At 38.5% G+C, this 22,007-nt stretch overlaps 1 protein-coding gene and 1 long non-coding RNA gene across 5 annotated transcripts in view; both read right to left on the bottom strand.

Moving 5' to 3' along the window:
- LOC134648016 (uncharacterized) overlaps positions 1-22,007 on the bottom strand; it is a 441,830-nt gene that overhangs the window by 224,364 nt on the left and 195,459 nt on the right. The gene's annotated exons all lie outside the window — the stretch shown is intronic.
- The window catches only part of LOC134647984 (T-box transcription factor TBX20), a 98,071-nt gene continuing 79,743 nt past the window's right edge, over positions 3,680-22,007 (bottom strand). For all 4 annotated transcript variants that reach the window (XM_063502405.1, XM_063502406.1, XM_063502408.1 and 1 more), the window contains 2 exons: positions 13,944-14,179; positions 3,680-4,756 (listed from right to left, as the gene is read on the bottom strand). In XM_063502405.1, the coding sequence (XP_063358475.1) occupies positions 4,429-4,756; positions 13,944-14,179 (564 nt within the window). In that variant the 3' untranslated portion in view covers positions 3,680-4,428. The remainder of the gene's footprint in view (positions 4,757-13,943; positions 14,180-22,007) is intronic.

The following is a 22,007-nucleotide window of genomic DNA, read 5'->3' as shown; positions in this document are numbered from 1 at the left end:
GTTGTGGTATTAAGATTTATAATATGTCCAACCGTCCCATTTGTTTGTAACGTTTGTACCTTTTCTAAATCTGCTCTTCTAAATGTAGTGGCTCCTCCGATGTTGCTTATGTTCATGGGCTACGTTAACCGCTTCCCATCAGGCGGCTCGACTGCTAATTTGCTGACTAAATATCACTACGGATGCTGCATACAACTTTCTAAAAAATATTTCCTATAGTTTTTAATTCATTTTAATATTTTTATTCTTGACCATCATACCTACTTAGCAGGTAAGTTTATACTCTTTTCTTATATACCTACATATGAAATAGTAAAAATAAAACAACATTGGAATTAGTTTCAGTTTATTAGCACATAGGGCCGAGCCCTGATATGTCGCTACCTTGCGCGCTCACATTCAGTGCACCTTTTTTGGTGTCTTTAGTATAATAAACCCCCTTAGGCTGCTATTTGTCGCTAAGGTAACAAAATTTACTAGTTTCGTTAATATTGACGAATACGTCAATTGTTCAAAATTATTTATACAGAATCACAAATTTAATCGGTAAACGTGATAAGAAGGTATCAATTAAAGAGTCAGCCTCAAAAGTAGATGGTCATTTTAGTATCAAACTATAATATATGTACATATTTATTTTAGTAGGTAGCTAGGTAGTGTACCTAATTATGTATTTGGGGTTTTATTAGTGCTGCTTATGATTCTTATCACGTTAGAATTAATACTTTTTCTACCCCTGTTCATGTCTGTGAATACTCATAATAGTTATAAGTACCTAAACCCTATATCATTAAAACGACCAGTTACTTTTCCAATTGAGAGTACCACACGGCACGTTTAAGGAAAGTTTTTAAGCTCTCGTATGGCGAACGCGGATCCGGATATGGATTTACGTTGACAAGTTCACAACAAATTTAACTGCATAGCAATAAGTACTTTACATCAGGCGCCTAAAGTCTAAATTTCGATCACAACTTAAATCATCTATAAAAGCTTCGGAAATGTAAGTACCTACCTATGCCTCTAAATGTCACATCAATAAAAATGTTACGATATCAACTCATAGCTACATTGTATTTAATGTGCATGTTTTGCAACACCGATTGTATTATACAGGTTTAGGTTTCAACGTTATTCTGACGCCATAAATATAGGGAAAAACCTAGCTATTGTTTTTACTAGATTAAGTGGGCACTAAAAATACATAATCTAACGATATCAAGGTCCTCTAACGTAATTTTTATGACAGTGTTATGTAGATGCTAATCTACAAGGGTTTAAAATCCAACATAAACCAATACAGTATTGCTTCTTATGGTCGGTATGCCGCTAATATTCAGAAATAGTCAACTAAATATTCCAGAAATAATATTGATAAGACTTTTCGTTACATACTTAATACATAAATAACTAAACACTGAAAAAACTGTGTGATTTTACAGGTGGAAATTTTTAGGGATTAAAATATTTTTCGTATGAACTGTTTCAGAGTAGTTCATGATTCAATTTATACCTATTTGACCGGACTCATGAGGACAGAAATATTTTAGAATTATGATCGAAATACCCTAATTTGGGGTTTAACGTACTGTAAAATTGATGTAGATATTGTGGATTATTCAGTCCGGATCCAGACTTAATCTGGTCATCTTTTCGTTATAATTACTTATACTTTTTTTTTTCAAATCCAATTTGTAATAGGATAAAACAATTACTTATTTGGATTTTTATAAAGAGGATCCGGGGTTTGGACTAGAATAACTCACGTTTTTCTTCTACCCAGTGTTAGTGTTAGAGCTCCAAAATGTTCAAAAATATTGTAATCAGAATCAAACCACATTGATCACCTACAATGCACTCAGCATGCTAAATATTTATATTTACTAACAAGAGACTTCACAGTAATTAATACAGTAAGTATTTGTGTTTCGTACCTACAAAAGTTTCGCTAAATAAATATTTTAAATGTAAATATTTTACACTTGATTTACCAGTGACCGAATTTGGTTGCAATTAGATTTGTAATAACAATCGATATGGATAATACTAAAAGTCTGCGACCTCGTTCTTAATCAGTTTTGATAGTTCTATTTTACGTAAAGGAGAGAACGGCCAACCGGCCAACTAAAACAATAGAAACTTGTAATGTAATCGTATAACCAATAAGTATTGTCTATACTTTCCTGGTGACATTGCTCAATATGTAATTAATTACATACCCATATGGTTAAATTTGGTTTTATATATAATCATTCAAGAATCAAGAATTGTATGTCACGGCCTCGACACACAGTTTCCGATCGTGTCTGCAACGAATATATAAATTCATAGCCTCCTAAAGCTCACAGTCCTACTAAATATAGGACTTATTAAGTTCGATGAAATTTTAATCATTTTCAATAGGAACGAAGTAGCATTTATTTGTTCCGTCCAATTTTTAACAAAACATTCGACTATGTTTCTTACACTGTAGATTCAAATGTCATTGTAAAATTTTGGATTTTTCCCTTGTACGGCTGGGTCATAGGAGGTTAACTTGAATAATATGCGTACTTTAGGTATATATTGCAACCAAATTAGTAAATTAGGTACGCAACATCTCTTCAGACTAATACAAGGAACATACCTACTCTGGTATGAAATCAATGATCACAAATAGTCAGTTAATGTTAAATAATTCTAGGTGCATGTACAATGTGAGCGGCGCAGTCCCCACTAAAACGATCCATAACTTCTTACCAATACAAACATCTAAGTGATCTCCATATGTACAGTGCTTATCCTACAAAAATAATTTAATCAATCGCTATACAATACATACATCTTCATAAGTTACAATACTAATGGAATATAAATACCTATTACATATCTTCTATATTTTACATACGAATCCACAATAGGGTTATGCGATGTAAGTGAATTATATTTTGTAAGGAAATTGTTGATTATTAGTATATAGTTTAAACATGTGAAAATTATTTAGTCCTTCAGCTCCATGTAAAATAGAAGCAGTAAATAACTATTAGGACTAAAAATTTGCTGACTAACATTTGACCTAAAACAGGGCCTTGGTAGCAACCAATTCAAATGTGATTATAACAGCATAACTCACAGCATAGCAGGAAGGACAACTTTGTACAGTATAACATCTCTATATTACTTTACTCATGTTTGACAAATAAATTATCTCTACATTTTATATTAAAGGAAAAAATTTAAAAAGTTACGCTTCCGGCAGGACTTGAACCCGCATCCTCCACAATCCGTGTAGGCTCCGTGTCTGGTAGGCTTCCGTAGCTCAATTGGTAAGAGCAACACACGGATTGAGGAGGATGCGGGTTCAAGTCCTGCCGGAAGCGTAAATTTTTCCATTTTTTCCTTTAATATAAAATTTGGAATATCGCCCGCAGACGTATCTGCTTGTTAAAAAAATATCTCTACCTTATTTATCAGCTAGACATATTATGTCATATTCCTATTCCAAACAGAATAGTGCTGTTGTGGCAAAAAAAATAGGCACATACTATTTAACAAAGACGTGGGATCTATTGCCAGATTACGACCACTATAGCTACAGTTAAAAAATAATGATCTGCCTGTACAGTCATCAAGGCATCCATCACATACCTATTATGATCGAGTGATGGAATAAATTATTACATATGTTTAATCAGTTTAATTCACTTACACCAGCATTTAAAGAAACTCACATGCTCATTACCGTTTCGTTTAATTATATCTGCTCCACATGTTGAAACATCTAGATTTGATTTTACAAATTCCATACAGTGAAGTTATGACATTATCAAGCCCGTTGATTTCTAAATATTATGCTAAAATCTTATTGGAATGTTATATAACTTCTTCATAATTTCCATAGATAATAATGAGGAGTCTAGTCGCTAGTTCTACAAATAGTTATTTTATTGTTTACAAAATTGCATTCAAATTATAATGCTCTTTGGTTCAAAGTTATCGTGATGAGTTTTTTTAGCTAAGCTCTCGAATGCCACGGCTCAATATCGGCCAGCCATAGAACGACCTACAACTTATTTAAATTTATCTTTGAGGCTCTTTGCTAACCTGATGTCTACTCCGTGGTGATTCGAGGGGTTAGAGAAATAACAAAACAGATAATTCGAAAGACTATCCTCAAGTTAAATAATACGATAACTGGATACCTATCAGGTAACTAATGTTAAAATCTGATCTATATTAACAATACAAGTTAAATCTTTTCCGGTAGGAACCATGTAATTACTTTCTTAACGCTACTTTGATATTCATAATACAAATCACTATTAAGTAGGTACTACGTGTAGATATCAAGTGTTTATACAAGTCCTCACAGCACATTTTCGATAGTCTTTAGTCTAACTCGCACATCGCAGATCGTCTTTTGGAATGTCTCAGTAGTCGGCACAAGATTCACAGGGGATGCCGCGGGGAGGGCGCGTGATCGGGCCTCACGGAGGGCGCCGCGTGCGCCGGGGGAGGGTAGGGGCAGTAGCGGAGCGGGGTGGGGGGCTTCTGCATCCAGAGGTCGGGCGGCAGCGCCAGCGGCTGCGGCCAGGCGGCGGGCCAGCCGCGGCCGCCCAGCGCCAGCAGCTGCAGCGCGGGCGGCGTGCGCGCCCACGCCGCGCGCTTCTCCGCCTCCTCGTCGGCCAGCGCGCCGCCCGCACCGCCGCCGCCCGCGTACAGCCGCAGCGGCGACCGCAGCAGCTGCTGCTCCATCAGCATCAGCTCCATTGGATCTCTGGGGAAAAACAATCATAGTCCATTCAGGTATTTGTTTATCTGCACAAAAAATCACAATGCACAGCTTAAGACGGATCCCTGGTGCCAGGAGTCGAGTGTAATCTAACATTAAATCTTGTCAAAATTCAAACCAAGTTACTTATACCTACATATGGGGAACTTCTTAAGTTATTGAGGTATGTTAATCTTCTAAGAATGATAAGAGGGTAGCCCTTACAGCATAAAATAGCTTCCTCGATAGATCAAGTTCCAGCGAGCTTGCGGCGCGCGTTCCGCGAACGCGCGCGTTTGCGCGTTGCTTGATCGTTTGCTTTCAGCGGCCCGTGGTCGATAAAATTCACTTCGGGGAAATATTCGCCGGGCCACGTGGCTGCCTTTAATATGCTCTTTGTAATAAAACTGCTCATTATAAGTACTTTTCAAACAAAAGAACATATTTTTTATTTATAGGTAACAACGATTTTACTGCTTATTATTCCTAATACCCTTGTCAGACCATAATTTTGTTTTATTGATTTAACAAATAGGTACCTACTATGACAAATCTTTGTAATATTATAGGAACCTACCTAAGATATATGAGTATGACACATACATACAAAATTACCTAGATCATAAGTAAAATCACATAGAAATTCGTGCAAATTATAGTATGAAAATCCTTTTTTGAATTTGAATGTAAGTACTCAATTCATATTTATTCCATTTTTATAATTCTATATTGCTAGAAATTGTTTCGTCGAAGCGATTTATGTTTGTGGAGCACGTTAACGAGGCGCGCCGAGCTCGTCAGCCCTTTATGGCGGCGAGAGCGCCCTTTATCGGTTCCCGGACTTGTGCCGCCGCACGCGTTCGCGCGAATTTGCTATTTTCGCCACTCACAGAACTATTCAACTAGCGCACTCATAAGCGTGCAATAATCCATCCTTCACGCCCGCTCAATGGAAATCGAACTTCGTAACTCCTTTAAGATCTACGACGGTATCGTGCGCGCGCGGTGTCGTGGAGTCATTAATAACAAGAGGTGTTGGGATGCTCTCGAGAGCGGCAAATGAGCGTGACGACACGCCGGGCTCGAGGTGAGACTCAAAATTGGCATGACATCATGAGATGCCGTGTCGAATTTAATCTATCACCGATGCGCCGCAGCCTCAGGCGCCGGGCCGGGAATTAAAACAGGTAGGTTGCCCACACACGCCAACCGAAATATAGATTTTTTTACACGCCACCTAATTTCTAACATAAAAACTAATAGTTCCATAATAGCACTGGTGTTACCGAAACCGTACATTAACTTTCACGTGGAACTCCACCGTCCTAATCATTTCACACAGCGGTAACATGCGACATAAAATTTTGATTACAGCACAGAGTTAAGTGTGTAATTTAACAAAATACCGACTAAATTAACAGGTCATTTTGCTGTGCTTATATCGCAATTTGCTTTTGGTGAGTTCAATAACTTGAAAAAAAAAATGCTTAACAGTTAAATAATTTGTTACGGCGTGTTAAAATGTTGGCAGTATTTAAATCAACATTTACAAAGTTCATGAAAGCTGCGTAATGGACATCTCGGCCCGATTACGATCATGGGCTACAAAACTGCGATTAATTTTAAGGTGGAATAAATTGGTTAATTTTGAACTAACACATAGGAATCACAGCCGTAATGTTACGAAATTTACACGTTTTCGAATGTGATATGTAGAAACGTCGTAAGTCGGTGTTAGCGCGCGGAGTTCCTAAAGCTGTCATGTCGGTGGTTATGTCGTTTCGGGTGCCGTGGGGGCGTTAATGGCGTATTTATTATGATCTCGGTATCAGCAGTAATAGCCAACACTCTCCGGCGGCAAATTACAGGGCGGCGCTCTTAGAGGCCGCCGCTAGGGACGGCCCAAGACTTTATCGATATCTCGTCTCGGGCCTCTTATCGATGTATATACATTACGAGCAAGAATACCAAATGAGTATTACTATGAGAATCTTTTTGTATACCTACCTAGTTTATTGCAGTTATTACCTACTTGCGAATTAGCGATTTTCTTCACCTATTAAACGATTATGGAATAAGTAACAAAAAATTCCAGACTTAGGTAGGTGCTGGACAGTAAGTTTAACACAAGAACACATAAATAATAAAAAATAATACCTTAAGTGCAAATTAAGTTGCCGGTCGAGTTGATGTAATTAAGTTGTTTAATATTGACAATGCTCTTTGTTATTAGATGCCTACTTACTGCCCATATTAAGTGCAGTGTGGGCGGGTCGGCAAAGAAAATAACACAGGTGCTAGCCGCTACTTTGTATTGCATAGATGCATTATTACTGGTTGGATTGCGTTTGCTGTCGGAGGTATTGTGTCCATAAATAATAATGCAAATACCATATAAATTTCAGAGTTAATCGAGGCAGATAGGTTAAGTACTAAATGAAGGGATATAATACTTTGAATTTGAATCATGCAAAATTATACTATCGAAGCCTTTAAAGTTGCTGTATCTACCCTATTAAGCACCCAATTATTTCCAAAAAGGCCATACTTAAACACGATACGTATTACATCGTTCAAAGAGTTAACGGTAGAACGTGGACCAGCACCGAATATCTTGCAGTTGTCATTACGGTGTCTTTCTATGCTTGTCAGATGTCCTGCATCAAAATAACATATTAGTACATTACTGCAGACGCCGGGAAAGAAGGGCTTGCCGGGTGAGTAGGTATAGCCGGCCGACCGTAGGGAGGCCGGATAGTGATACGAAGCCGGCAAGACCTTTTCACGGCTAGGCATGTATAGTGCTTTTCTCAAACATGCAATGAAATAAAAAAATACACCACTAAAAAAACAAATTTATAATCTTTATAATAAAAATCCAACTTCACAACAAAAGTTTTTTTAATTTTCCTTCCAATCCCGCCATAATTGTTTTTTTATTTACGGAAGTCGTCCGTATTTAGCGTGTGTAGTGTTCGAATAGACCTTATTAGGGCCATTATACACAATCTGATAATAAGAATCTCAATTTCTATAAATAAAATAAATGCAGAGGATTTTAAATATTGTCTATGGTCTCTGGTGACTTACGTATAGACAAAATTTTAAATGTATTTATTAACACATTGAATCATACAGATTCGTATTCTTAATATCAGTACGTTCGTGTATAACAGGCGTTAACACGGATATTTTGGTCCGATAACCATTCATTCACTAAAAATATTAAAAAAATATATATAATTCGGCTGTTTAGCCTGTTCATGGACACAGATCCCATGTTTACATTAGAATTAAAAAAAAAATTACTTCCCGGCCTAGGCCTTCAATTTCGTATGAAATTCCTTTACAGTTCTCTGAAGTTGCTGCGCCCTAAACGTGATACTTCGAAGCCTGATATAACGCCCGGAGCGACGACATTTCATTGCATGTTTGAGAAAAATATTTTCCGTAGCTTGCCTAGCTTGAATGCGCATCATTAAAGAGTCTACGCACTGCCGACACCTACGTAAGTGAATCTCGCGCAATTAACGAAGAGGTGCGTCGACGCATAAAATATCGACTCGCTTCTCGCTAAATATCGGCCCTGATTGAGCGCGGGGCGTGGCCTATTAATTAATGTTCTCGGCCACCTCGCCACATCCACTGCTAAAGCTAGTATCTCTTGCACGCGGCATCTTGTAATGTGAATGTTATTGCTATTCTTAAAAGGTTGATTTTACCGTGGTACAATTCAGTGAGATGCGAGATTGAGGGAGTAATCGTTGAAAATCCCACACGCTCTCATACAATGGCAATCCATCACACTTATTGTCTGACGATTTCGGACGTCAGCGATGGAAGTCATTAAGGCTAGGCCAGTTGTTTTAAACATTTATATTTGTCATTATGATTTGACTGCTGTAGTTTTATTGCTGGGAAATGGCGCCTTTGAGCGATGCTTGCCGATGCGGCATTCAGTTCCATCGTAAGGCGTAAGTAGTCATGCAGAAATTGGAGACTTTTTGTTGTAGTATAGACTCTGTTCGAAAAGAGAAGAGTCGTGGAATGTATCTTGCCCCATACATTCAACGACTCTTCTCTTTCCGCACAGACTCTAGCTAACTTACATTAATTAGAAAATTTTACGCGTTACAGAAATATTTTTATAAAAACTCTTCACCACCTTAATTTTAATGTCATCTAAGAATAATTTTCTGTTAAATATTTTATTAGATATAATAAGTAGGCTCTGAAGTCCTCAATTGACTTAGAGATTAAAAAATATATAATTAGTACCTAATGCTCCTTAACCGACAATCATTGCGTCAAGACAAAGCAAAGTGCATGACATCACGGACTAATGAGGTGTTTCAGGGCATAGATCCCCACCCACGCGATACGTATCCTGCCATAGGTATTTAACACGGACCTAACTACCTACATAACTTTTAGGGGAGGCCGGGCAAACTAGATTCGGGGCAGGACGGAAAATGTGAGGACGGAGAAAGCAAACATGAATTTAATAAATATTATGATGAATAAACTGGAATTACAAAACATATACACATATAACTTATTACCGATTTAAACGCGTTTATCGAAAGGCTAAGAAAAAACGTAGCGTGTAAAACGGAAGCAACTCACACAATGCATACGCGGACATATAAAAAACTGATATAGACTTTCTAAAAAACGAGAAGAAAGTTAAATTAAGAGTAATCGTTGCACCGCAATAGAATGAGTGCACAGTAGCACACGTCGAGCAAGTTCATCTGATACTAGCCTTTAATTATTCGGCTTTCAATCTGCTGCCTCCGTTCCTGCACACTAAACACATGTGTAAGCGGGCTTTTGTTTACTTTTACAAAACGTTGTCGCTCCAGGGAAACCATTGTAATTCTGACCTCTTATTACACATATTTAATTGTTACGAATTTAGAATTCACATTACGTTAGCGAGTAGTTTATAAATATACTTGAGAATAAAATGATTTGTGAATGATTGGCTGCCATGCAAAGTGATACTTCTATAATTTCGTCGTGTGGTATAAACTTCAAAATTTCATGCAACCTAAACATTCGCTAAAATAACACAATAGGTACACAGCGTATGTCGGTACTTAAGTCAAAAATAAGTATTTTTTTTCATAAAATAAAAATATTTTGATACAAGCTTTCATCGCTGACTGTACTTTACTTTCAACAGGCAACTAATATTTATCAAGACAATTCTAACAAACCCAACAAACACAATTAGGTTGCGTTGCTTTATCACAGATCCACCTCCTGTGTCCATCATTAGATCAGCTCGGTGGTACCATATATTTCATTGCATTTACAAATGTATGTGAAGGTTCAGCTCAATCCAATAATCGGAATTGGATCTTAATTTAGCTTGCATACTGATTTGACCCGAATAAACATATATTACAAACAAACATTGCAAGTTAAATAAAAGCTTATAAAATCTCGTCATCTAAGTTATTCTCAACAATAGATTCATTGTGATTGCAATATAGAAATTAATCATGATTTTTATCAGCGTGTCTGGCCTAGTGGGTACTTGGGTATTGACCCTGCCTGTGAAGCCGCGGTCCTGGGTTCGAATCCCAGTAAGGGCATTTATTTGTGTGATGAGCACAGATATTTGTTCCGGAGTCATGGTTGTTTTCTATGTATTTAAGTATTTGTATATTATATATATCGTTGTCTGAGTACCCACAACACAAGCTTTCTTGAACTTACCGTGGGGCTTAGTCAATTTGTGTAATAATGTCCTAATATTTATTTATTTTATCTTCGCAGGTTTGGTGTATTCGAAAAATGCCATAATCTCTTGAAATAATTCTTCAAAGGTGAGTTAATTACTAGCATTCCATAAGAATATAATAAAGGTATATATCTTAGTAAGTGTGAAAGCGTGGGTACGCGCAGTAGCTCGGCCGAGCGGTAGGTAATTGCGCGATAACATCTGGAATTAGCCGTCAATCACCGCCGCTCATCGCCGCTCTATCAATTAATACAAATCGGTAGTCACGGAGTGTCGTGTCGTGTCGAAGATTAGATAATGGTGCCCGGTAATTGTGCCGTTCATGCTGACACTATTGTATACTTGCAGTCGCCATTAGGTGTATCGGAGTGAACAATATTCTCGAATATCTGTAAGTAGGTATGTACATGACTCTATTGTCAAGGCGTGAGAATCCATTCATTTTAGACCGCAATTGTATAAATACGTTTACTGAAATGCATAACAGAGAGTAGGAACCTACAAGTGCATAAAATTGCTTACCACTCATCTGCTATTGAAGTTCAAGAGAAATAGGTAAAATATTTGCATAGTGACATTTCACTATGCAAATATTTTACCTATTTCTCTAACCTAACCTAACCTAACCTAAGCTTTAGTCCACTGTTTTTATCCCATCCTGTTTTTATGAGTCAAAGAATGCGCCTAACTTTTATTTACTTATGTATGCCGTATCCTAGCGACGGGATCGATATAAATTGATGTAACTGTTATTATTTACTACTTAACAGTTTATCTATTAGTTGGACATGGTGATAAACAATTAACCATAAAATCTCCAACTGAACAATATTATAGAAAATCATTTTACAGACAATACATAACAAAAGTACTTAGCGAGAATATAACCGTTAAAACTTTATGTTTTCCAAGATGTGAGAAAATTATACGTTCTTGAGTTTAACTTAAACGACCTTCTATGCAGTTTAAATGTGGAAAGATAATTATTTTTGCATAATTCAGCGGGCTGTTCGCAGGATAACCGGTGGTATGTTATTCCGATCGCTTCCCCGCTCATATCAACCACTATAAGCGCGCTCTCCGAAACTCTGAATCCACACATTTATAACAGAGTTCAAGTTGATGGTTAAACTGAATTGGCTGAACGTTGGATTCTGTGCCGTCAGTAATACACGTGTGGACCGGTTTGTACACATCACACCGATGGGAGATAATAGAAATGCGCTTTAATTTGTCGTTTAGGGCATAATGAGCTGCGCGCCCTGTGATTACGCGCCGCCGCGAGCCGCGGGCCGCCGTTGACGTGAGCTCCACACGCCGCACGAGCCTACTATTGGCTCTCGCACACACTTCGCGCCTCTGCACCTATACCTACATGACATGTGATATTAGGGTTATTTCCCCGATATAACATGTCTGTTTGCAGTGTCTGCTTTAGAAATAATTTTCTGGTAGACTACAATTATAACGCCAAATTGCCATTGCTGGAAGCGAGGTAGGTTTCATTCCCTTTTTTAATCGCTTTCGTATTTACTTAATATATAAGTAATGTAGAGAAGTGCTGGTGGCCTAGCGGTAAGAGCGTGCGACTTGCAATCCGGAGGTCGCGGGTTCGAACCCTGGCTCGTACCAATGAGTTTTTCGGAACTTATGTACGAAATATCATTTGATATTTACCAGTCGCTTTTCGGTGAAGGAAAACATCGTGAGGAAACCGGACTAATCCCAATACGGGCCTAGTTTATCCTCTGGGTTGGAAGGTCAGATGGCAGTCGCTTTCGTAAAAACTAGTGCCCACGCCAATTACTGGGATTAGTTGCCAAGCGAACCCCAGGCTCCCATGAGCCGTGGCAAAATGCCGGGACAACGCGAGGAAGATGATGATAATGTATATAAATGTCCAATAGTAGTGGTCGCCTCATGGGAACGCCCGTTCGGTGCCTCCCGGCAAATTCTCGCCTCGGCCATCGCCAGTCTTCGACTTAATCACGGAAACTTCTCGAAACACGCTGTAAATGTGTCATTTTCAACCAAAACGTACAATTTTATCGGTTGTTACTGGCATAAAATGCATAATTAGGTACGTAACGTAAGTATTTTAACAATCGATATAGTAAAGTAGTACTTTTTTGAGAAAACGTTACAACTGTCCATGTAACTATCAGCAATGTAATAATAACTTTTTACAAATGTCAGTTTTGATTATGCTTTCTTGTGCGAAATAGAGCTTTTTATGTCGATTACCGCTCTCTAATAATCAGATCGATCGAATACAATGCGCGATCACTTCCCACGGTATCGCTCCACTTTCTTAGTGTAACACTGGGTTGTTGCTACTTTATTCGAAGCTCGCTATTTAGTTATACGTGTAATAGCAATATATGTAACAGAGTAATGGAAATGGCTTTAGATTGTGACTGTTGATTTAAGTACCTACCTGTAGCTGTTTGAGAATATCATGACATTCATGAAACTTGAACATGAAACTGAAAAGTGAATTTAAAAACCGGTTACTTCGGCAGGTCTAACTTCTGTGTCAGAATTTTTTTAAACAAATAGCTGTTAAATGACTATTATTCTCGGTAATGACTGACTTTCCAGACGGTAATGTCATTTGTAAATTAAGACTTGACATTATCTTTCCCATAAAATTAATCAATATTTATTGAACGCTATATACGCTATGAAACGGCGTTTTACTCCCGGTAAGCCCAATACCTGATTTAAATTAAAAACAAAACTCAATAGATAGGTATAAGTAGATATCGATTATTTTGAAAGTCGATTAAGCAGATACGGCGTGTAACAACGCGCATCCCTAAATCGGCGCCGCGATCAGCATTCAACCGCGTATCAGTCGCAATCAGGCGAAGAACACGTAACTGAAAACCGATTGGGTTTATGTTATAGCAAACGCTGTGGCACTTGAGACTTTTGTGTTTTAAGGTGGAGTTTTTAATCTTTTATTCATGTTAAAGCCGCTCGCCGCGCAAATTGCAGGGCGGCCGACCTAATGCCTTTCAACTGTTGCTAATAACCTGCCAATTTATCAAAGTTGCCCTGAGCGGCGCAGCATCGATTCGGTCCACTTTTGAGAACACATGGGTCGGACACGGACACGTCCGTCACCTTTACAGTTTTGTACAACTTATTTTAATTAGTTAGAAATATTATTTACTGTCAAGTTGCTAATGAACGATGAAAACAGTAGTAGGATATTCGATCAAAGCCTTAAAGATTCTCTAGATCCTTTAAGAGTCAAACTTGAACCTAGCCGGCGCCATAGAAACAAAATGAGAGCGTAACGTTCGTTCGTTTGACTCTTAAGAGATTCTAAGTAAGCCATGACTGTTGTAAAAACAAGCAGACTCGACGAGTTGACGAAGGCGCAGTAACACTGGTGTGCCAGAATAGCGCCGACAAAGAGAGTTATCAACTCACCTATCAAAGTCCGTAAGCCTCGAAGAATCCCTGAAGCCCTTCGCGAAGGGATTGGAGTCGATCTTGAGCTTGGTGATGAGCTGGTTCTGGTAGGCCGTGACGGCGGTGAACACGGTCTCGGGGAAGACGAAGGTGCGGTGCTGCTCGCGCGTCAGGTCCGTGATCGGCCCGCCGCCGTCGCGGACCTTCACGAGGTGGATGCGGGGCTGGTACCGGTGCATCGAGTTTAGGACGATCTGGGGAACAATAGGATTTTGTTAGAGTTTTTTTGACAAGAAACTATTTCAGATGTTATCAATTCTTAACATGGCAAGTGTCTCTTAAGATTTTAATTTAAAAAAAAATTTGTCGGCTCAACACTCCTCCAGAAAATGCTAACTTCTTATTTTATTCCCCTCGAAAGTAGAAGAAAACATTGATGTTGGGTTTCATTACGGTCATGGAGTGATTGACTGTCGGTAATTAATTGATTGATTTATTTATTGGTCAACATTTGTTGTTCTGAAAATTGAAAGTCAAATAAATTCTTAGAGATTGCTTTGAAATAAGAACTCTAATTACTATGAAACAAAATAGCATTAAAATGGGAAACATGTTAATGAGTCATTAATAATGACCGTGAATTGCATTACATACAGGTCCATTAATATTTAATCTTGCATAAAATTGATACATAAAACTTGATACCGCACAGCTTTACAAATGTTACATGATAAGAGAGACATAAAGCATAACGCTTCCCTAACTTTCCGAGTTAGGCCAAAATTATGCAAATCAGCTAATTCACATGAGAGCAGCTGTTCCACCACTCACGACCACGTTAATGCCGAGAATCGGCCACGTCATTATACTTAAGTAGCTTATCACAATCGTTACGTTTAGACAGGCATGCGGGATTATTTTGTGGAGTTTTGAGGAGTTCAAACGGACATGTGTGTAAATGACCGCCGTATAAGGTCATTGGGAGTAATGGAACACTCTTCGTTTAAATTCGTTAGTTCTCAACTTCGTTGTGTTATCAACTTCTATTGTTTTGATTATTTTTGTTTAGGTAGTTACAGTTGAAATAGGTATGTGGAGTCTGTTCGAAGTCAAGCCAGACCTAATTTGGCTAAGGTGGTTTTCATTCGTGAACTTTAAGAGGTATTAAATTGCTTCCAAATCAGACAAACCGATAATTCCACTGGAAATTAACAACAATATTTGGTGGATGTAGGTACAGAATGAAATTCAAAAAAGAGACTGAAACAATTCGTCAGATACATAATTACCTAGTTACAAGCCTGTAGCTACCCAAAATCCTACCTGTACAAAATCTCAATGAAGTCGTGTAGAATTCAATAGAAACACAATTGAGTTATAGCGTTCCTTAATACTGGCTAGCTAGATAATCTGAGTCAAATACGAAACAGTCGATACAATCTTAGCCGTTGTCTCCGATGTCCGACTTCTGGCTAATGCCCGCGCCCATGGGCAGGGCTCCCATTAATTACAATCCACGCTATCAATTATAATAATAGTGTCGGTGATTTCTCATTACATTGTAGTAATTAATTGGCCTCGTCGAGATGTGACGCGCCGATAAGCTTACCGGCAAATTGTAGCGGCCTTCCTAAAGGACATATAAGCGTAAGGTATTTTATACGTATACCCTCTTTTGTTATAAAATAACTGAATTGTTCTCGACACTCTGATGAGATAATTAACGTCCATAGGTTAATTAATTCGACTGTCTCGTTATGAAATTGTTTTAATGGCGGCAAAAGTGTCGATTCATGGCTGAGCCTTGGTAGCGTTGATTAAGATCTAGCTGTCTGGTTATGATTTATTGCGAGTTTTACTGTTACATGTGTAAAAATTCAATTAAAATTTTATGAATTTTACGCCACGGCTCATTTTGAGACCAGACATTTCAGAGTATTTTGTCAAAAGTTAGTTTTAGACACGAGATGAAATATGGGTGTTCGTAAAATCTCTCTGTATTAATTATTATATACTTAAATACTTATACGAATGAGTAGGTACCTATTATATTAAGAATACAGCAACGGAATCATAGTGCGGAAGGAACTCCCAAAGGCTAAATCAGTACTTCCGTAAGGTTCTAAGGACTAGAATAGGTGTGTACTTAATTTATTATGCTGGCCGATTGCGCATTGTTGTTAAATATATTGGGTTTAACTTAACTATGTATTAGCTCAACTCGATGTTTTGATAGGACATGCCTACGGGCGTGACCCGCGCCTCTAATAGCACCTGCCTAATGCATTACTTACTTACCATTACCACCTAAAGCTCCGTCATTCATCGCGGACCACAAACATATTTACCTTTAGGTAGGTACCTACATCATTACTCATTAGTAGTCATTAGATATGGATTTATTTGTCTTGATGGTAATGAACAACGTTGAAAGTACATAGTTTATGATATGACAATTTGACAAGGTCATTTTTGTAGGATTTTTTTAGAAATAAAATCCTCTAGGACATTTACCAGATAACGAGTGGTTTACATAGACGGAAAAATATTGTTCATGTCACCACCTATCCGGAAAAACGCTTTTTCTTCTCTGCTAGGAGGGATCGAAGTGGCACTTTTCTGTTCTGGGACTCAATTTATTTTTATTTTTGTTTAGATAGTATTTTTTAGCTTAAATAATATTTTGCTTCATAGATGAAAGCAGTGTCACATGGTAGCAAAATTATTTCCAATGCGTTAAAACTTGGATCCCTCACTACGATCAGAATTCTGTTATAGAATCCTTCGCCTCGTTTAGGATTTAATGAGTACGCCCACGACCTAAATATGTAATTTTGCTCCCTTGCGACGCAATCATCAGGTTTTTTGAGTTAGATAGTACGAGGGGCGTTCAAAATATTCTCGGTATTGATATCTTACAACCTCTTCTAAAATTTCTTTCGTTACTGGCCGCTAAGGTTTATTCATTGACATTAAAAAAAAGTATAATTCGAAGCGAGATGTTCTTTTGTTTTTCTGCAATTGCTGAACAAACATGAACATCATGTGGGAATTGACAATGTTAACTAAATTAGAACATCGATGCGTGATAAAATTCTTGACAAAACAGGGTAAAAATCAAAAAACCATAAAAGAGGAAATGGATTGTGTTTACCGTGAGTCTGCTCCTTCTTTATCTACCATTCAAAAGTGGTCAAGCGAGTTTAAACGTGGAAGGGAGAGTGTTGAAGACGACCCTAGACCTGGCCGGCCTGTAGTAGCTACTTTACAAGAAAATATTGATAAAGTGGAAAAACTTATATTGGAAGATGGTCGAGTGAAGGTAAAATCTATAGCACAAGTAACCAATCTCTCTATTGGTACCATACATGATATTATCCATGACCATCTTAATATGTCAAAAGTAAGTGCAAGATGGGTTCCGCGAATGCTGACTCGGCTTCAAAAAGGCATGCGTGTAGCTTGTTGTTCCGATTTTATTGACCTGTGCGGTGAAAATCCTGATAAGGTGCTGCAAAGAATAGTTACTGGAGATGAAACCTGGGTTCATCATTATGACCCAGAGAGTAAACAAGAGTCCATGCAGTGGCACATTAAGGGTTCAGCTCATCCCAAGAAGTTCAAGGTCATCCCTTCAGCTGGCAAGGTCATGGCCACGATATTTTGGGATTGTGAAGGAGTATTACAGATCGATTATAAAGAAAAAGGTGTAAATATCACAGGACAGTACTACGCTAACATTCTACGTCAATTAAAGGATGCAATCAAAGAAAAGAGGCGAGGAAAGTTAACCAAAGGTGTTATGCTTCTGCATGACAACGCCCCCGTCCATACTGCTCATATTGCCAAGGCAGCTATTGTTGAATGTGGGTTTGAAACTGTTACTCACCCACCGTATAGTCCGGACTTAGCCCCCAGCGACTTCTTTTTGTTCCCCAATCTTAAAAAGGATCTGCGTGGAAATAAATTTTCCGATGATGAAGCATTGAAGGCGGCAGTGGAGGAGCATTTTTACACCAAAGATAAAAAATATTTTTATGCAGGATTAATAAAAATAATTGATCGATCTTTTAAGTGTATGAACATAGGGGGGGAGTATATTGAAAAATAAAAATATCAAACTTTTCGTACTTGTTTGTTTTCATTCTCATACCGAGAATATTTTGAATACCCCTCGTAGGTACACATTTTTATGCGCTATCTTGTTTATATCTAATCAAATCTAGTGTACCTATTACAAAATATGAAATTGAAAAGACATTATATCATAAGTTATAAACGGCAATATCGCATGATAATAGCTTGACATAAATACAACGTTCCATAGGAAGTAGTCTACAACAATAATAAGTAACCTACTTACGGCTACAAAAACTGTCTGTGCCGTTCACATTTCGTGAAAGGTATCTTAGCTGTAGCGTCACGTACGATGTAGGCGACGACACGAATCGCTCTGAGGGGATGTGGTCGCACAACCCACCCGAGGCCCCTCGGCACATTGCTACGCGATATTAATCTTTAATATTCGGGCCGTAAGGAAATGTATGGGTCGGTGAAAGGGCCAGATAGGTCTAATTGCGGTGGGGCGGTGGGAGGGCCGCTAGGAGGAGCGGATAATGGCCGCCGGTGGGGGCGACGTTACCATCGCCAGATGGTTGCGGCCCGCCACGCTGTGTGCTTGTGTTTATAGTTCAACGTACGAACGTTTTAGTATTAGGTATGTATTAGGTACTGCTTTTCTTTTTGAGCGTTGAGGTTAAAAACTGCGCCTTAGACCTTCTTTCCGTACGTCTAGTGATAAGATTTTTCTGCTACCAGGTTAATTTCTGTTTATAGTCGAAAAAGGTAGGGCTTGCCCGGGAGGGCAAGACTTTACTTTCATTTGATATTTTTAAAAAAGCGTCAAAAGGGTTTTTTTCATAACTTTCGGATGATGTTGCTTTACAGGGTTTTGTTCCTATTGTATACAATAATTTAGATTTTAACTTACTAATGTACTTAAAGAGTAAACAGTGTAAACACGCGTCGATATAACACAAATAACGTGCACAATGTATGCATGATACTACAAAATGACATAACTTTTTAAAGATTTATCATGGTAGGTATGTTTTCATGATTACTTACTTTGCTTAGATAGATACCTAACTATGTATTAGGAGACTGCCTAGACTTTGGCCAGAAAAAGCCGTTTAAATTACATAGGTAACTAGAGTCGGACCAAGCCAACTCTGCATGCCATTTGCAATGACAGTGTTACAAATCACTAATTTCAAATGTACCTATATGACACTTCCTCACTTGTTTTATTCCATTTGGTGCAAAGTTAGCTTCTTAGACAGACTACATATCTATTAATGGAAAAACATTGCACGAGGAACAAAGTCGTAAGTAGGTAAGTACCTACATGCATACATACACACAAAACACTTTTACTGGTTCAACTAATTGTTAAAATAACCGTGAAGTCACTGAACGTTTTTTTCTAGTAACTTGTTAAAATAAGGAGAGCCAACCAGCTGCTGTTTACAGAAATTGTTTTGAACATTATCAGAAGCATAGTCTAATAAAACATGGTCTTCTCTTCCCAGAGTGACACAAGCCTACGTCACAATAACATTGCCACTTTATATAGCGCTATCGCATATTATCATATAGCGCTGTCGCATGATGACGTAGGCTTGTGTCAGTCACGTGGTCGGAAGAGAGTACCAGGCGGAGTATATTATTATACCATGATCAGAAGCAAACGGCAGGTAGAACGAAGTGTCTGTGGAGGCAGCATTCATAACGCTCGAGAGCAATGCTTCAGACAAACCAGTATCAGAGTAATTTCTGATGACGTCTAGTCCTTATGAATCCCAGGGTCAACTTGTGCCAGGTAAAATGTTTGAGTGAATAGGTCGTCAATGAGTTGAAGGACGGATTACGTCGGCTTGTCACCTCGCGTCGCTCGACATGTCGCCCCATTTGTACCTAACCGCGTAGCGCCTGACTGGTAGATGGACCAACCTTTTGGACACTGTTATTCTAGTTCTAGACAAAAAAGCAAGCTTTATTCGCGTACCTATTATCTTTATCACGCGTATGTTTTACACGAGTCGTGTATTTTTACTACCCGAGTATTTTCATGTATCTTTGATTTTTTCGCCTTGTATCCGTCTGACTGTCGTTTTCGCCATATAAGTTTACATAGTCTATATGTCTTTTGTCCCGGCCTCTGTAGTAATGTACTAATGTTTAATACTTTGCTCAGAACGCGAACTAAATCGGATCGTATACTATATATAGTATGTTATTCAACTCGTTTGACAAAGATGTGATACACGTAATAAAATATTGTAGTGTGTTATAAAAATCGGAACAATTTATGACTTTACGCTAATATCGAGCGCACATTCTACTTCTAAAATATGTAATAGCACTGCGGCGGGTATAATTAGGTATGTACCTACAATATTGAACTCAAAGCTCATGATTCTCATTGTATCTACCAAATACTTACAGCTATAGTTGATGTAAGTACCAAGTGTCGATACAACTATGAAGATATTTTTTTACATTTTAATCCGTTCTTGCCATCGGGCAAAGTTGCAAACAGTGTACTTAGGTATGCCAAACTATACTGTTTTCATTCAACAAGTTATACGAGGTCGTGATCCGTGCAATAAAATATTGCAGTGAGTGTGTTACATAAAAATTGGAATATGGCGGGATATTATGGAGCACAAAATGTGGAACGTATGACTTTATTTATGCTAATAGCTTGCGAACATTCAATACCTACAGTATGTCAACAGATCGGGTGTGGGCGAACGGCGGGTACAGTCGCGTCTGACAAGGTTTGTTAATAATTTTATTAACAGGTGTTTTTTGATAAATAAAAGACGGCGTGTGCGGAGTAGTACGTATATTTCTAGACAGATCGGCCTAGCTTCGACCCACCCTCAAGTACAATTATATTAATTTGTATATACCCCCATATTCAATACCCAACACCTCCACCCTTATTTTCTAACTTATGCCAACTAAGTTAATAAGTACATCTATGTATAGATATAGTATTGACTGTTAGTTTACTTTGGTTGCAGGTGCCAAACAATACGGTTAAGTTATTAAGTTTTCCTTAAGGCTAAAGCAAGTTTACAGTTGGAATAGGTACCTACATGTTTTAATTGAAAACAAAGACTAATACTATTATACATCTTATAAACATAGCATGCATACCAAAGACGTACAATCGTGTTCAAGGAATATTTATAAAGTGAACTTTTTACAGTAAGGCACAACCGTTTCCTACAAGTATAATGAAACATAATTCTTACATGCTTAGGCGAAATTAAAACTTATTTTAATAACGACAAGGAACGTATACATGTTTGCATGTAAGACAAAGCTAGGTATAACAGTAGGTACACAGGTGCTAGGCACCAACTTATTTATCTATTATTAATGCTAATTAGAAATACATGTATATTAGGTATAATGAGCAAACATTAGAAAGTCTCTAGATACAAAAATATGAAACATCACTAAAAGATGTCCTCGAAACCGAAACGTCTAGGAGGATTCACCATGGGTCTCAAACGCTCGGCCCGCGTGCGTTCAGCGGCGGCGTCCGGGTCGGGACGCTGCGCCAGCTCCGGGTTTGACTCCGGCTCTGCCCGCGCGTCCTCTGGTGGATTGTTTACCTCGCGACTGACACTCTCCGCCGACCCTGAACTCGACGCCTCCTCGCTTGGGACCAACAAGGGCGTCCGAGCCGGTGGATAACTCAATGCCATATTACGCGGTCTAGGCTCCCGGACTTCCCCATTTGAATCGCGTTTTCTTAGTTGATTTATATGCCGATGTGTAACTCCTAAAGAACTAGCTATTGTGTAATCGGTTTCCCCTATCCGTTCCAATACCTGTCCAGCTTCCCACTTGCCCTGTGAGTTCCCTACATTGTACCGTCTATACCATACCAAGTCGCCTACGTTGAGTGCTCGCTGCGTTCCTCCCGCCGCGTCCCGCTGGCGGCGTTGAAGATCGGTAACCCTCTGTTCTCGATCGGGTTTAAGACAATCTAACCGGGTGCGC

This window comes from Cydia amplana, chromosome 5 (genome assembly GCF_948474715.1).
Source record: "Cydia amplana chromosome 5, ilCydAmpl1.1, whole genome shotgun sequence".
Lineage (NCBI taxonomy): Eukaryota > Metazoa > Arthropoda > Insecta > Lepidoptera > Tortricidae > Cydia > Cydia amplana.
Note: the sequence above shows the minus strand (reverse complement) of the source record. Positions and strands in the feature narration are given on the sequence as shown.